This window comes from Cyphellophora europaea, assembly GCF_000365145.1.
Source record: "Cyphellophora europaea CBS 101466 unplaced genomic scaffold supercont1.6, whole genome shotgun sequence".
NCBI lineage: Eukaryota > Fungi > Ascomycota > Eurotiomycetes > Chaetothyriales > Cyphellophoraceae > Cyphellophora > Cyphellophora europaea.
Genome location: NW_008481812.1, coordinates 1,999,980 through 2,016,620, shown reverse-complemented (window position 1 = coordinate 2,016,620; position 16,641 = coordinate 1,999,980). Strand labels below are relative to the sequence as shown.

The 16,641-nt window shown below is 54.6% G+C and overlaps 6 protein-coding genes across 6 annotated transcripts; 3 read left to right on the top strand and 3 right to left on the bottom strand.

The window, feature by feature from the left end:
* Nucleotides 1–347: 347 nt before the first annotated feature.
* HMPREF1541_06988 (uncharacterized protein) lies at nucleotides 348–842 on the top strand (the record flags this gene model as incomplete). Its single annotated transcript, XM_008721313.1, has 1 exon — nucleotides 348–842. One exon carries the CDS (start codon nucleotides 348–350, stop codon nucleotides 840–842), a length of 495 nt encoding a protein of 164 aa, XP_008719535.1.
* A 2,227-nt stretch (nucleotides 843–3,069) lies between these two features.
* Nucleotides 3,070–4,638, top strand: HMPREF1541_06987 (uncharacterized protein; the record flags this gene model as incomplete). The annotated part of the gene is made up of 1 exon (XM_008721312.1): nucleotides 3,070–4,638. The coding sequence occupies one exon, from the start codon at nucleotides 3,070–3,072 to the stop codon at nucleotides 4,636–4,638; it is 1,569 nt and encodes a 522-aa protein (XP_008719534.1).
* Nucleotides 4,639–5,384: 746 nt separating this feature from the next.
* HMPREF1541_06986 (uncharacterized protein) lies at nucleotides 5,385–9,704 on the bottom strand (the record flags this gene model as incomplete). Its single annotated transcript, XM_008721311.1, has 1 exon — nucleotides 5,385–9,704. One exon carries the CDS (start codon nucleotides 9,702–9,704, stop codon nucleotides 5,385–5,387), a length of 4,320 nt encoding a protein of 1,439 aa, XP_008719533.1.
* Nucleotides 9,705–11,001: 1,297 nt separating this feature from the next.
* On the bottom strand, nucleotides 11,002–12,457 carry HMPREF1541_06985 (uncharacterized protein; the record flags this gene model as incomplete). The annotated part of the gene is made up of 2 exons (XM_008721310.1): nucleotides 11,002–11,445; nucleotides 11,492–12,457. The coding sequence occupies 2 exons, from the start codon at nucleotides 12,455–12,457 to the stop codon at nucleotides 11,002–11,004; spliced, it is 1,410 nt and encodes a 469-aa protein (XP_008719532.1).
* A 2,329-nt stretch (nucleotides 12,458–14,786) lies between these two features.
* Nucleotides 14,787–15,722, bottom strand: HMPREF1541_06984 (uncharacterized protein; the record flags this gene model as incomplete). The annotated part of the gene is made up of 1 exon (XM_008721309.1): nucleotides 14,787–15,722. One exon carries the CDS (start codon nucleotides 15,720–15,722, stop codon nucleotides 14,787–14,789), a length of 936 nt encoding a protein of 311 aa, XP_008719531.1.
* Nucleotides 15,723–16,143: 421 nt separating this feature from the next.
* On the top strand, nucleotides 16,144–16,494 carry HMPREF1541_06983 (uncharacterized protein; the record flags this gene model as incomplete). Its single annotated transcript, XM_008721308.1, has 3 exons — nucleotides 16,144–16,146; nucleotides 16,197–16,326; nucleotides 16,379–16,494. 3 exons carry the CDS (start codon nucleotides 16,144–16,146, stop codon nucleotides 16,492–16,494), a joined length of 249 nt encoding a protein of 82 aa, XP_008719530.1.
* Nucleotides 16,495–16,641: the final 147 nt, after the last annotated feature.

The following is a 16,641-nucleotide window of genomic DNA, read 5'->3' as shown; positions in this document are numbered from 1 at the left end:
ATAGTGATTACCAGTATGTCCAAGTCAAAAGGAGGGCGAGCCTTGCACCTGCCAGTCTAGTTTGGCTTTGTGGGTCTGCGGGCCGTGCCTGCCCCCGAACTTCAAGAAGTTTAAGCTCGACTCGAGCTTGGCGCGGACGAAGCGGCGTTGAGAGCACCGACCCCGCCTAACAAATGCCATCCAGTTTATCATCCAGTACACCAACGAAACGGAGCCGAAAGTTGCTCGCCCTCGGTCTCAAGCTGTACCCGAAGCTCCCGTAAGCTTGAAATATAAGACAAGCGCAGACCTGCTTGCTTTCAGCTGTTCTGCAGGAACTCAATTGCCCCGCCATTGACAAATTCACCATGGCAAACTACGTTGCCTTTACAGCAGCCATCAACCCACCGAATGCCACAACAGTCATTACTCGCGAACAGGTATGGGCCGGCCTCGAGATCAAAATCGAAAGTGGCGAGACCTTCGTTGGTGCTGCCATCCAATCCACGGACGTCCTCAAAAAGTACTCCCAGGAGAAGACCGGCCTCCCTGTGACCGAACGCGAAGTCGTCTTCCGAGACGGTGGCCGCCGCATGCATGAGACTTGTGTCGCATTCGAGCCCATGAAAGTCGAGTTCCACCAGAAAGATGGCGGCAGAGTCATGAACATCATCAGCCAGGGTGCGGGTGGCGAAACAGACCTCTACATGACCTACACGTTTGAATGGCAGCATCCAGAGCTCAAGGGCGATGCTGCCGGCCTGGCGGAGAAGAAGAAGGGCGAGGAAGCCATGGCGAAGAAGGCCGTCGAGAGCACCATCGAGGTCTTGAGAGAGCTGGTGCAAAATGGCAAAATCAAATAAGGAATAACACGCCTCATCTTATATTGCGATGGCCCTGACCATGAATGTGACGCCGAGTTTCCAGCCCTCTCCGACTTTGCGTATCTCTGTCTTTGTGGACAGCAGCTAGTCAATTTCTGGTCTATTTTCCGATGCGCACCGAGCTGCCTCTTTCTAAGCACCTCTACGACCGAGTGGCTGCCGAAGCCCCCAGGCCAACCGAAGGGTATCGCCATGTACCACGTTCTCGTGTACCTGTACCCTTAGGTGTCGTCGCCAGTCTTATGCATCGCTGTGGCAGATGGTCAAGGCCGACTAGCTTTTGCTGCACGGCGTGGCGATCTCTTGTATTCTGCCAGGCTGATGTTGAGACCGATGATGCTGGCAGTGACGGCGATTCAATTGTCCAAGTAAGTTCTGCGTTCAGTTCTGGAGGCGGTCGTGGCTGTCCGGTCGTTAGAGGGAAACAGCTCTCCGGCGATGAATGGTTTGGCCAGTCTGGTACACTTTGGTCTGAACCCTCAACTGCAGAGCCAGCAAGGCTGTTTCAAAGCACGGAACGATTGCTCTACATGGACCTTTGTGGTTTGACTGACCGGTCCACCAGTGTCTCCTACCCCAGCGATTACTGGGGTTCACATGCCGCCTTTACGGGCCTAGCCAGTCCGGAATAGCTCAGACTGAGTATGCTGGGCTCGACTCGAGCCTGATGGTGTCAGTTGAGGTTCATGGCGAGGTCGCGTCAAACATCGACGGAATTTTGAGTCAGTCGCTTCACTGTTCTGGACCTGAAGCTGCGCGTTCTGGGGTCAGTCTGAAGTGAGGCCAATGGCATCCCACATTGTGCCAGCGCACGGTCGGGAGCTCCTGACGCCAAGACCTGTCTCTCGCCAGGACCAGCCCCTGACTCTTTGACATATGTAGGCCTTTGCTCTCGAGAGATATGTTAATGTCAAGGCATCGTCTCTTTTCCAACACTCGGAATACCACAGCATTACATGCGTCGACGCTCAGCTTGGCCGTACCACATTGACCGATATCGATTCGAAAGTACTAGATCTTGAGTCAGCACTACCGTTCGAGCCCATTCTGTTTCTGCCTTACTCTCTTGTCGAGCCCTAACGACTTGCTGGTTCTGCCAGATAGTGACAAGTCCAATTATGGTGGCGATGAAGCCAAAGACAATTGTCCAAAATACTTCTTCGGACATGATGGTGCGATGGAAGATCTCGATGGTCCTAGGCTGGTATCGTTTCCCGCTCAAACGGGGTCAATAATAGATTTGTGGAAACGAAACTTGGAAGTTTGACCACGAGTCAATAAATGCAGAGGAAGTTGTCTATATACTGTCTTAGCGATATGGGAATATGCCTTCTGGAAGCTTAGCAAGTGCAATACATCATGTCTCTTGCTCCTTTGGTAGGAGGTACCGGCACCAGTTCCAGGGTTTCATGTTCCAAATGTGGCTGATACCGGCACTGGCACCGCTGAAAAGGGCGGAATTCTAGATGATCGTCGGTACCGGCACTGGCAGTGCGCCCCACGATGACGGGTATCAAGGTCACGTTGTTGACGTTGGCATACCAGTGCCGGGACCAAAAAGCCTGACAAGGCATCCAAGCCGATTCTAGGCGCACTTACGAGGTAAGAATTGACCGCAATGGTTTCATATGGATCTCAGAGGATGAGCCAGGGACCGTCGTCCAGTCATCACCTCCGCTTTCATCTTGGTTATCAGTCTCGATTCTTCCTGATAAAGCTGGGCTTCTACATGGCAAGGAGAGCTGCATCATGGTCAGAGGCAGTCAACGCAGGAGGGCTTGTGTGCCAATGACAGGAAAGCAGATGATCGGGCATGAGCAAGCACAACTGTGGCAGCAGTGCCGGCACAGCGTTGCGGATACGAGCCTTGCTGGCAGTTCTGTCAAAATCTTTTGGAGCGAACCGACCCATCACGGACGAGAGCTCCCGGTCGGATAGCTGGCGCATGAGCGTCCGCCAACGTCGACACTGACAGACATCATGGGCCAATTGAAATTGGATTCCGGTGCGGTCAGTGTTGCCCAGACATGCAATGCCACCACCAGTGCCGGTACGGCTAAACTAGATTGAGTCAACCACCTCAGCCAGGTCTGAGCCTTGCGGGTTCGACCGTGATATATTCTCTGACCTCCCCTAGGCTCCCGAGCGGGCCGCCATTTCTCATCCTGTCTTCTCTCTGACTTCACCCCCCAACACCTTGATCCTAATGGCATCCAAAACGCAACATCAATGCCCTCATTGCGATAAGAGCTACCAACGGAAGCAGCAACTGAACAGTCATATCGATGGCCACTTCGATGCAAAGAGCTACAGATGCAGGTATCCCGACTGCGGCAAGCTCTTCACCTGGAAGGATGACTGTAAAGCCCACGAAAGTGAGGTCCATCTCGGGACCTCTCGAGTCCGTTGCTCCTATTGCGAGGTGCTCTACAAATCCAAGCGCTCTTTCTGTCGACATTTGAGGCAGGAAAATGGTAGGCTGTGTCGCTTTCTTAACGCCCGACCGGTCTCAGTGCCGCTCGAGCCCCACAACCCATTGAGGATGCCTCATACACAGGCTGTAGTCACTACAGCATCACTGCCTCAGCATGTTAGGCTGCCCGCCTCACCTTCCCGGCTCGCAAAACTTGGCGATGCGATGGATCCCGATGACCCTACTGAGGACCATTGCGATGAGGAGATTATATTGACCTCTACTGCTCAATCCCAACGAAGCCACCAACAGTCGTACTTTGTAACAGGTACCAATTACGACGCCTTCGTCTTAGCGCAGCGGCGGTCAAACAACGATCCTTCCATTTGCATGCTCCTGAGTCACGAATCGACTGTCAATGCCCTCGATGTGCTGTGGCAAGTTATTTTGACATTCGATGCTGTCCACACGCTCGCTCGAGAGACAATAAGACAGCAACGACGTCAAGGGCGACTTTATGAATGCCATGAAATTGGAAGCAACCACGATATGGGTATCCTTGGTCAGGACGAGGATGAAAGCAATGGAGACGATGGAGAAGACACTGGGAGTGACAACGATGAAGACAGTGCCGACGGCAATGCTTACAACACGGATGACGATGAACTTGAAATCGTAGCCGACCTGGCCTTGGGCTTTCTTGCTCAGACACCTTTGCTTTCCAGAATGTACCACTTCTTTCTCAGAGCCGTTCGCAAAGTCCTCGTGGAAGGTTGCCCAAATGGTTCGTCTCTTCTGTTCGAAAGAAATGGTCAGAGCGTTGTAGCAGTTTCGTTTGCACTCTCTGTCATGACCAGGATATCGGCTACGCTTGGAGATTATCAAGGTAATATGCACCATTACACCTACTTCCAAGTGATGGTTCAGCAGATGGAACAGCGATTTCTAGCATCGGCAGCGAATTCTACGGCTGTGTACGTCTATCGAATGTTGACTACCATGGCAGAGCTTTACAGGCCGTGCATTAAATCTCATCTCACAGCTTCCGAGTGGTCTCGCATCGCGGATGGTTCACAAAAGTGTTTCTCGCTCGGGGACGAGAGTGCAACATTCGTCCAGAGTGTCGATGAGGAGGGCTGCCTTTTTCGTAGTCATTGGCCACGTGGACAAGCTGTACAGCTAGGAGATCTTGTGTTACCCGCAGAAATGCACCCATGCCATCCAGGCAACGAACGCGACTCAACCCACGGAGCCATCTCACCCAGCGAACGCATCGCTGAAGAATCTGTGGGTGACCAGTTCTGCAGCAGAACCCCCACAAGCACCACAGGATGCCAGCCCACCACATGCCACTACCGGTAGCGATACGGCATGTACTCAAGGCGGATGAGAGAGCCAATGCGTTCGCAACCACGCACCAGACTTCATCGCTGGAAGAAAGTGCCTCAGCACTGTTGGGAACCCAAGCAGTATCATCGGTAGCAGAACAGCAGCCTTGCCTGCCTGCATTACGTCGAATGTATAACAACCTCACGGCTCACGGCTCGAACACACAAATGCACACACACAGTCCTGGCGGGAAGGGACACAAGTTACAACTCAACTCAAGCTTGATTGACCCTGACCCTACTGGACACGCGAAAGAGTCTGGGCAAATGCTACTGTAGTAGCGACAGGACGAGCATGGAAGGGACTAGTCTAGATTCTTGAGGATAGACAGAACAACAGGGAGGGGGTCTTACGGTTATTATGCTTTTACGGAATGATATTCCAGTGTCTGAACTGCTACACGCCATGGGCATGATGAGAATACCGTGCAGTATCGCTCATTCCCAAGGAGATCGTGGACCACCACCCGCCTGACTTGGACACGTTCCGTCTACGTACGCGTTGAGCCCCCTTTCCGTCTTTGATTTTTCTACAACTAACTCTAGCCGTCAGCCACGCCGCATCCTCTCAACACTTCCTCTGCAGATCACACCGCGAGAGACCCGCCAGCATTGGCAATGCTCTAACGGCCCCTCTCACGCCACAGCCCTCTCCGCCCTAAGCCCTTCCACCTCTCTCTCTCTCTCTTTCTCAACATTTCGCAAGAGCCTCTCAGTAACTTACCCTGACTTCGGCTTCAACACCTCCCAGCTCCCCAATCCACCACCGTCCCCATCATCAACATCCATATCCATCAACCCACTCGCATCCGCTCTCGCTCCACCCGTGCCGGCACCTGCGCCCGAGCCCATGCCTCGTCGAGGCGGCAACCCCGGCCTGTCTTCCCCACCGGTATCCTGGATCGGCATAGGATCCATTTCCTTCAATGGCCCCTGCCCCACACCACCACCACTGTGACCACCACTTGCGGACCCCCATGAAGACCAACCGCCCGGCAAGCCACCAAGCGGACTTGTCGGGCTTTGCAACTGGCTGCCTTTCCTTTGCTTGACGAGCGGCTTCGCTGGTGGGTGTAGCGGTAGCGGGCCATCGTTGGCATCAACACCATTGTCCTCTCCGGTGGTGATGCCCAGGATTGAAGACGTGGCAGTCCTAGCTGGAAGAGGCGGTGGCGGAGTTGTTTCCTCACCGGCCGCGCCACCGGCATCACCGGCATCGCCACTGACGAAGCCTGACACAGGCTTCCTCCTGGTCGGCACAGCCGGACCCATGGCCGAACCGGTCGTGACGCTCCTGCTGGCGGGAGGCGAGGGCACAGGCTTCCCCTTTGTCAGCACTGTACCTGTCGACGCGGACGAGACGGATCTATCGAGCTGGCTGCTGACCTGCGGGACCGAGCTGGTGGAGGAGCCGGTGCTCATTGAGGCGAGGGCAGAGGGTTTCGTGGGTTTGGGCGGTGGGCGCTTCGTCACCTGAGATGAGGTCGTGCTGTTGACCGAGGCGGAGGAGGCGCTGCGGGCTCGGTCTGCCATTGCGGACGTTTGTGAGGTAGGCGTCGGGGTTGGATTCCTGGGAGCCGGTGGGGGAGGTGGGGTCTTTGTAGACACCGCGTGGCTTGCAGTTGTTCCGTTCGAGGCGCTTCGTGCAGGTAACAACGGAGATGGACTCGCCATCCTCTCACCTTCCCATGCCGGAGCTACCATTCTCTTCCTAGCAGGTGGCGGTTCCGGCTTCACGCTGTCGTTTCCTCCTCTCAGGCCACCTACACTCCCAGACACTGTCCTTTGGCTGGCAGAACTAGCACTCCGAGGTGGGGGTGGTTGTGGTTTCTGCCGCGGACTATTCTTCCCACTCGTGCCGGCGCTGTCACTCAAGTTGAGTTTGTCCACCTTGACCCACTCGTCCTCCTCGTCAACGCCATCAGACGGCCTCCACGGGTTGCTCTTCCGTTTTGGGTTGAGCATCATGCCCTTCTCCGGCGGCTGCACGCCAGCCCTTACGGCTTTGTCGCCGTCAAGCCACCATTTTCGCCGGTCACTGCTGGCAGGTGGGAGGCCTTCCTGGATAGCTTCGTAGCCTACCACGTCATCGATGTCGGATGAATCATCTTCGTAGTCCTCAGCATGCATGGCAGCCTTCACCTCTCTTGCTCGCTTCATGTACAGTTTATGCGTGAGCGCATCTTTCTTGGTCTCATCAATCACTCGAACACCGATCTCAAACGTTGCAAACACCGGCCGGTGATCACTGATCCGAATGTGCTGTACAGAATCGTACCTGTCCAGTCGGACTTTGGTGCCAAGCTCCTCGCCCTGCCCACCGCTCATGCTGTGTCGGTGATTCACCTTGTATAATATTCTGTCAGTCCACGCCGGTATACGTGCTTTCTCGCTCGAATCGAAGTCATCCTTGCCAATGTCGTATTTGTAAGTTGGCAGAAAGTCCACTTTTCCTTCACGGTAGAAATCAAAGCAGTTGCCAGCCACCATCTGGATATTTAGTTGGTCGTTCTCGTACAGCGATCCCAAGGCATCCTCTCTCTTTGAACCCTGGCTTTTGATTGCTTGCTGCACCAGGCTCTTGGCATTCTCATAGCTGAGACCAATGCGGTAGTTGAAGTCGCCAGCCCAAACGATAACTTCGTGATCATCGATGTGTCGCTCCCGCTGGAAGTGGAGGCCTGATGTGATGGTGTTGTAGTCGCGATTGCGCTCATCGTAGTTTCCGAAACCTGCTGCCAAATGGGCTGTCACGAAGCAGACTGATGTAGAGTCGATCTCCATGCGACAGGCTACCGCGCCTTTGTTGCCGGCGATACCGGACATGCCCGTCTTCTTGATAGCCCCTTCAACGTTCTTGACACGGTCGAGCATGTGTGCGCGGACAAAGATGAGCAGAGCCGCCCCAACAAGCTGACCCGAGCGAAGCAGCACATACTCATCGCCGTCGGCTTGCAACGGCTTCTCAGAGGTGTGTCCATTCAGGCAACCGCGCACAACTGACTCCCAGACCATACGTCGATTCGGATCTGTGCTCATGATCTGCTGCGGAGACAGGTCGACAATCTCTTGAAATCCCACAACGACAATGTCAAAGTCTGGTCCCGGCTTGAGCCATGCTGAGAGCTCCTCTCGAGTACCTCCGGTCTTGCCGTTGAGATTGAAGGTGCCGACAAAGACCTTTACTTGCGAACGAGACTCGAATTCGCCACGTCGCTTGCTAAGCTCATTTACAACCCAGTCGTTGATAGGATCGAAGAGGTCGACAGAAGACTGACCCACTAGTCTGCCAAGCAGCAGATCAACAGTATTCTGACGGCCCTTGTCCTCAAAGTGGTTGACATATAGTCGCGTTGCAGACTTTCGAACGTCCGCGAGTGCTCCACCGAGACTCATTTTCCCATGGCGAGTGAAACTGCTCTTCAGAGCGCCAGTACCGGCGTAGATTTTGCTGAGCGCATCGCCGTTATCTGCCCACAAGGTATCGTGCCGCATCCAAAAATCACTGTTGGCTCTTTCCGAGCGATGACTGAGAAACAATTCTAGCGACATCCTCGAAATCATGCCTTGCACCAGATTCGTGCGGTCAAGACAGTCCAGGCAGTTGACGCGGAATACACCGTTTTGCTGCATGATCACGGCGGCTCGACTGACCTTTTTTGGCTTGCCCTTGGAGGTGGTCCATTCTTCCAGCTCCTCGGACAGAAAGTACACAAATGACTCGGCGGACAAGTCGACATACGGTCGGAAGGCCTGGGTCACGTCATAGCCTTGACCTCTGGCGTGTTCATGGAAGTCGAACTCTGTTGATCGGAGCAGGTTGTGGTCCTCGAATTCGTTCGGGTCACTCCGTCGAAGAGGACTACGACGAACATGCTCTCTATACCGTTGAGTCAGCTCATGCTCACCTGGCTTCGAGGCACTGAGCAGATTCACGATGTGAATGGCACCGTAGTTATTCTCAAGTCCAGCGAAATGCTTGTCAAAACTGGGTTGAGTAGCTTCAGGCGACCGAGTGATTTGAATCTTCTGTTGACCGGGAATCAGAGAAGAGGAGGATTCCCAGAACAGCGGTACTGATCCTCTGACTTGCACATACGAGAAGCAGAGGCCGGTCGGAGACCAGAAGATGGTTTCAGTCTCGACGAAATTTGCGACGTTTCCATTATCATCGATTCCACGAGAGTTGAAACGGGTTCCAGCCCTCCTTGAGGACAGTCTGGATACGACTGTAAGTGAAGCGGGCATGTTCGAAACCTTCCGTCTGATGGGTGATGAAGACGGAGGGACAGTAAGGGTGCGGGCAAAGCCTCGGATGACGGAGGTGAGGATTCGAGACCCGTCCAGCGCATCCTTCTCATGATGCGTGAGTCGAGCCCGAAACTGCAAGAGCGGATTGATCATGTACGAGTTCCATAGCAAACCTTCATCCAGGGTTGCGATATCAAGGCTCGTATCTTCGACGCGGTCTTGCAGACGCCTGGTCAGATCAAAGTCGACACTATAGTAGAAGTTGCCACCACTAAGTAGCTTTTGCAGAGCATGGAACGGATGTTCCGCAAGTGTGTCGCTAGTATCGAGTCCGCTGCCATACTCGAATTCTTCGGACGCAAATTCCTGGCCTGGATAAGGATTTGGCAGATGGCCGTGGCTGTGGTCGTAGTCGTTCCTGTTCAGGCAGTAGAACTCGACCGAGTAGATACGCTGCACTGTTTCGCCAGGCCTCACCTTGGCGACCTCGACGGATCCTGTGACGACGCAAATGAAGACATCACTGTTCAAGGTGATGACGCCAAGTGTGCCCCTCGCAGCCGCAACGTTGCGGTGCTGAGAGAGGTCGAAGTTTGACAGCTCCGAGAACTCGACCATGCATCGTGGGATCGATTTCGCTGGAGCGGCACTGGGCAGGGGAAGACTGGTGGAGCTCGGACTTTTGGACTCGTCGGCGGAGTGAGTGTGACGGAAGAAGAGGGCATGGGTGTCGGTGGCGATGGCCAGAGTGCGATGAGGATGATCATTGATGAGCACCTTCATCGACATCTCTGACCTCTGGCTTGTCAGCGCCATGGCCGCGTTGGGGGGTGTCGTGATCGGCTACTCCGGCGCATCCATTCATGTGCCAAGACCAAGCCCGAGGGGATGGCGAGCTGCGGATCGAGGAAATGATGTGGCTAGAAGCCCAGTGCAGTCACCGCTGTAGTGAGCACGGGAGCCCGAGTCATTCAAGTGACCTTAACTTCTGGCTGAGTCGGAGGTGGTGCTCAAGTTTGATCAAGGCGTTTCCGCCTAAGACGTGGGGAGCCCGCTCAGCGGCAGAGGGGTGAGGTGCTTGTCACAGCCAAAGCGTTGGATGGCTCGATAAGACAATGGAGATAGATAACCAAGGGACGGTATAAGCTGTCGATACAACCAGTGATGGATAAGATTGGTCGCACGACACCTGAAGCAGTCAGGCACTCACAAAAGATGAAGTCGTCAGCCTCAGCGACTTGCCGATTCGACACACCGCCAAGACTTCTCAGCCCGACACACCACAGCAGGAAAGGAGACACGATTTATTGTTCTTCCATCACTGTGCTAGTTGCACAACGCCATTGCTAATTCGCATTCACGCTATGCTATCTAACATCCAAAAAGGGGTATCTTCAAACAGATCGAGGTAACAGGAGAGCGTCATCTTCCCAGAACCCAAGCCGTCGTCCGAAAACAAGTACCCAAGCTTGTGTGAATGGAGGATTGTCCACATGAGTTATCACACATGCAGAGTCCCCCGAGAAGAGAAAAGAAATGCTTGCTTGCTCGTTGTTGCTCCGTTGCGCGCCCGTGCCACCTATCGCCGCTCTTTCTCTTTCATCCATCTCATCATGGCCGTCATCGTCAGTCATCGGGCCACCATAGCCCATCCAAAAGTCAAACCCGTAGATTGGTGTATATCCCCTGTAAAAATGCCCAAAACACCCGCTAAGTCTTCCCAAGTCAAGTCAAATGGCACAATCCTCCACTGCTGTCTCGTCCCCGGTCGAGGCATGAAAAACCAATTCCCGGGTTTGTCCGGGAAGGAAAAAGCCATGCCTCCTGAAGTAGCCTATGGAGCGGGCAAATCGGTCCGCAAATCCATTGATGATGGCTGGTCGTGACTTGGTCTTGGTAGTCGGCTGTCGTGTAGGTGTCGTCGTTGCAAAGAGCGTCTTTGTCGTTGGTCCCGTGCTTGTTGAAAGATTCCAAAACACAATGCCTGCCGCCTTCTTTGGTCCTGTCCTCCACCTGTCGTCTCGAACCATTCTATGACCAAAAGTCACACCAGCCTCTGCCAACAGTTTGCATCCCCATCACCTTCTCACATAACGGTGCAGCCGCCTTGCTGCTCGGCACCGTGCTGACTGGCAGCGGCTACATCAGGCCTTTTATCACCTTTTAAATGCCGCTTGCCCGGTGCGCCTCCCAGCATCCACATGCTGAACCCACTCGGTTTCGATGATCCTTTTTTCTTCCGTTTCTTCTCTCCGCCTCCTCCGCCACCCCCAGGATTGAGGATGTCATCTAAGTTCAAGATATCGCCGTCGGCTGGAGGAGGTGTTGGGTCGGGGTTCTCGTCCTCTTTGGTTTCCGGCAAAGGCCACATCATCATCGTGATCTGCATGTCGGGCTGAATGGTTTCGCTCCAGTACTGCGGCATGATAATCTCCCCGTCCGGTCCGAGCAAGTCGTAATTCCTATTGTACACCCAGTCGGCCAAATTCTCGAGATGCGCGAAGGCCTGGTTGATCAAGCCTTCCATGTCCTGTAGCAGTCAGCACCAGTCTTCGAAACCGTCGTCAAGCACTTACCCTCCACTTGTGACACCGCTCGAAAGGGAAATTGTAGCTTCTGCCAATGGCATCCTTGAACCGTACCGGGGCCTTCTTCTCCGGCGGTGCATTTTCCGCGGCTTTCTTCTCCGCCGCTTCGGCATCCGCCTTTGCTTTGGCCGCAGCCTCTTCCGCCTCCCTCAGTTTGGCGTCAGCCTCTTCTTTGGCCTTCTTGGCCTCGGCCTCTTTCGCCGCTGCAGCCTCCGCGGCTTCCTTTTCCGCTGCAGTCTTGGCCGCCGCCGCTGCATCATCAGCGATCTTCTTCTCGGCCGCTGCCCGCTCTGACTGAGCCTTGGCCTCAGCCTCAGCTTTCTTCAATGCCGCTTCCGCCGCGTCCCTGCGAATCTGCTCTTCTCGTGCTGTCTGCGCCGCGGCTCGCGCTCTCTCCTCTTCAATGGCACGTAAGACTTCTTGCCGCGCTTCCTCTTTCATTCGACTCTCCTCGGCCGATCTTGCTGCTGCCGCTGCTGCCGCCGCTGCGCTTTCGGCCTTCATCTGGTCCATCGCTTGCTTCAAGGCGTCTTCCTTGCTGACTTCAGCCTCCTTCTTTTCCTCAGTCTGCTGTTTCATAAGAGCCTCAAAGCGCTTCATCAACTCCTCTTGATCGTACTTGTCTTTCGCCGTGTCCGATGCTGTTGCCATACTGGATTGCGCGGGTGACTGAACCCGGAACGCTTGTAACGGGTCAACGTATGGAGGCATCTGCATCGGCATGTGCGGCGGATATTGCATATAGTGTGGCGGGTATTGTTGCGGCTGTGGGTACGGCTGGCTGTAAGGTGGCTGTGGTTGTGGTGGAAAATATGAGGGAGCGCCAAATTGAGAAGGAACGATACTTTGAGGTCCATACGGTGAGGTGTAGGGAGGGCTGATATGCGAGGGAGGGTGCCCGGGATGGGGTGGATAATGTTGATAGCTCATCTGGCTGGGCGGTCCGTAGCTCATTGGAGGCGGTTGTCCTTGCGGGGGGTAAGGAGGATATGGGTGTGGTGGTGGTTGATGAGGGACCATCTGATTTAAAGGCTGAGGATGGCCATAGTAGGAGCCAGAAGAATTCGAGTGTGGATAGTTGGGATCGTAGTGGGATTGGGGTCGATGCATGGGACGTGGCCCGGACCTTTGCAGGAAGTCTTCGGCCGAGTCTCCACTACCAGTGGGCGAGCCAGGGGGTTCTGGTGGCCTTGATCGAGGAGGATCGCGTGAACGAGCGTGTTGTGAGTAGGGGCCGTGTAAGGAGCCGGAGCGTGAGGTGTGCCGGGCGCCTCCTCTACCTTGCGACTCAATGCGTGACAGGGACTCTTGTCTGTCCTCCTCTAGATCGCTAGGATATGGAAGATGAATCTTAACGAAATCGCCGTGGTGGGAGGACGAGCCGCTCTGGCTCGCTGCTGGCCGCGCAACTGAGTAGGTGGGCGAGTCGCCGGGCGCGTGTATTGGAACGCCGTCGTCACCGCGCAGTTCGCGATCGGCGGAGGCAATCGAAGAGGAGCGAGAGTGAGGGTTAGAGTTACGGTGGGTGATATTTATTTCTGTTTTACTGCAGTACCGTTAGTGGGCACAGAACAGTGGAGATGGGTGATAACGCACCCCATTGACCTTGAATTGAGCAAGGAGTTACCACATTCAGCCGGTCCCAGAGGGGTCGGCGAATGCGATAGCCTTGGAGGGCGTTAGTGTTTGTTGAGTGGTGCAAGACAAATGACCGGGGATTGGAAGCGACTTGCGTTGAGATGCAGCCAGTCACCTGTCGAAAGAGGTGGTCAGTGATAGGCCTGTTCTGACGATGTCGAATGACGGTTCCTGCTCGAAGTTGGCAGCCTGTTGGCTACCTGTGAGGCGACGTGTCGAGCGAAGAGACGCGGATTGGAGGTGAAATCGCGGACTGCGGGGAAGAATGCGCCCGGTATGCAGTCGAGGCGGTGAAGCGGCAACAACAGCGATGCTGCTACCGACGTCTCGTAGTGTGCTCTAATACTGGCAAGTTGGCAGGACAGGCGTCGAGGAGGAAATTGAAATGTGTGAGCGCAAGCTACCGCCGGCCTGGTGGAGGTGAGAGGGCCGCGGACGAGGTGAAGCCGGGATGGGCAGAAAAATGATGCCCAAGCGACGAACGGGTCAAAGTCAGTAGTGGGGCTCACTAGACCCAACTCCTCGCTTCCGCCCGCTGCTTTCTCTGGATCTTTCTCTCGATTGTCCTTTTCCAGATGGGACAAGCCTGGCTCAGGCCTTTTGGAGGGGGCAAAGGGCGATGTGGGCAACACGATATCGTGGGGTGAATTGATCTGTGCAAATCCCTGGCAGCCGGACGAGCGCCACTGAGAATGCCGTCAATATGATGAAAGTGACAGCGAGATAGCCGATGCGATGGCGTGGGAGGATCACCAAATGCCGGAAACTGACAAGAGTGCAGGATATATGATGATGCACCACCGGTAGGGTTTAGATGAGGAATGAGCTGGCGAAACGCAACAATGCTCGATGTATGTGACGCACAAGTCGCACAGATCGGGTGTCTATCTCATGCAGTCTCACCTTTTCTTGCGTGGTGGTCGCTTGCCTCTGTTTCGTCTGGTTATTGAGCGAGTTCCTTGTTGGCTTGACATTGGGCGATAGGCGGACACAGCAGTGGTTGGGAGTCACGGATGTTGATTGATTGTCTGCACTGTGTCCGGCTGACTGCAACTGCGGTCTGTAAGGAGCTTGCTCTGCCTCCTCGTGGCCATCTATTGTCTATATGCATTGTCCTATCTGTGCCCAACTTGTTCCACAACTGCCCAGCTGGACTGAAGACCTTCTATGTCCAGACAGGCAGACCCCGAACGGCGCAAGCTCATTGTCTGCCCTTGAATCGGATGGGTTTCATGCATTACCTGATGATCAGGGCAGCCACTTCTAATTTGGTCTGCGAACAAACTCTGGTTGAGAACGTGGCAGAGGTGTGGGCGTGTCGCTGCTGTAGTGGTCACTCGCGCCATCATCTGCCACGTAGCCTGGGCGCCAGTTCAAACTTGGTGCCCGACTTTATGCGACTTAATGGGTCCGGTCATCCCCTAGGGTGTCTTCCAGACCACTCCAAACTCGCCTTGCTGCCCGATGTTGTCATGTATTATCTCGAGGCCTGTTTCCAATGGTGGTCTTGACGCCAACATTGATCTCTCCAGCCTAGCCACATCTCATGCGGTTCGAGCCGGACTTTTCAGGGCGTGTGCGCTGCAGTGCTCGGAGTGACGTGAGGCTGATCTTTGAGCCCTATAACGACTTTCTGAGTACGGCCTCAGGCACCGGTTTGATCCAGGAGAGCTTGGGCAGCGATCAACTCCGCTTCATCCACGTCGCGCATAACCTTTGATTTGCGTGCGCGGATAATTGCCTGCAATTTCGTCGTAGCCAATTGGTCCAGCTTCTTCAGTTTCTCCTGACTAAATGCAGCCGTCTTGCTCTGACCATCCGTCTGCAATAGCTTAGCCACCGCTAGCTTCAGGCCATAATAGCCCCGCAAGTAATCGTCGCAAAGTTCAATGCTTCGACTGAAGCGCTGCACTGATTGCGCAAGTGCAGTCCTTCCTGCCTCGCTCGTCTCGCCTGCGACTACAGCATTCATATAGTCAAGCTCGCCTATCCACGCATGCAAGTTCCATGCATTGGGCGTGGTCAGCAAGGCTTCTTCGAGGCAAAAGACGGCCTGGGCCCCGAGCCCTTGCGACTGATACAAGTCTGCTAGCTCACACCAAGCTTCGACGTCGGTGGGAAACGCCTCGAGCAGATCCACGAGAGCATTGGTGGCCTCTTGGTCTCGGCCCATGGCTCTGACCAGTGCTATCCTCCTCTTGAGTATGGGCACGTTGACTGGATTGGTAGATAGGATCTTGTTGTAATCTTGTAGAATGCTTCGGAGCTCCTCGTCGCCTTGGGCGACAGCTTCTTGATACATCCCCCGCATTGCCATAACACGGTCATTGTCCTCGCCGAATCGCTTGGTGAGCCGTTCAAGGGCTAGATACGCGGACTTGTCGTCGCCAGTCCGGAGGCAGGCGTAGAATAGTGACGCCAGTTCCACCCATGTCTCGGGCGATTCAGGTGTGCCGACGACGGACATGGGAAATGTTGTCGCTATCGACGCTGACTTGGCAAGGACCCGCGGTGCCTTTTGTGCAAGCTGTAGGGCATCTTTGGGGTCGGCGAATGGCGACGGCTGAAGCTTCTCAGTCATGATGGCAGGTGCTCGTAAGAGCCACCAGGAAAGTGTTGGAGGATGATATCAGAACGGTAGCTCTTGCCGCAAGCACAAAGTCAGGGTGTTGGCCGAGTTGCAGGGCGCTGAATAGAGGCGGGCTTTCGATGATTTGGACAACGGACCTCAAGGTTGCAGGAAGGAACGGATCCGCGCTCGGCAATACCAGAGCCTTGGCACCCCAGATCCTTGTTAGGAAACGGTTGCCTTTCCATCGCGCAGGACAGGGGGGCTGATCAACGACCGCCCTCTTGCAGATTTCAAGAACCACTGGAGCTCCATCAGTCATACAATCACACTGGCAACTGTTTAAACCCATTAGGAGAATCTGAAATACCATATTCAAGGAGCCCAGGCTATCAGTATTCTCTCGACCATTTCCCTCCTCATCCTCACCACAATGGTTAGTAGCCGACTCAGAGGACTGGAGATCAAAGCTGACCAATCCTCCAGGTTCAAACACCACAACAGCGCCGGGCAAACGCCAAGTACGCGTCAGTCAATGAGAAGCGTATGGGCAAGCCTGAGTCGACACTGAAGAAGAAGGATGCGCCCAAGTCTCCAGTGAACAAGATCATCGTTGGTGAGTGCCGAACCATGTCCTCTAAATGCTAGGCTTCTGATCAGCCATTTAGGCGTACTGATCTTCGTTGTAATCGTTCCCCTGCTGCTGGAGCCGCTGAGGCTGTTACCTCAAGCCTGGGAATACATCATGCAGATTCTCTCGAGCATCGGTTTGGTCAAGCGTTGAACACCACGTGAAGTCCTTCTTGGCGTGGATCGATGAATCAAGCATATTTGCTCTGTCTCATGTATTTTGGCGCACCGACGGGAAGTGGGAGGTCACGGAGTTGCTCGAAAAGCATCTGTGCTGTTGGGGCGACTATCAGATTTATGT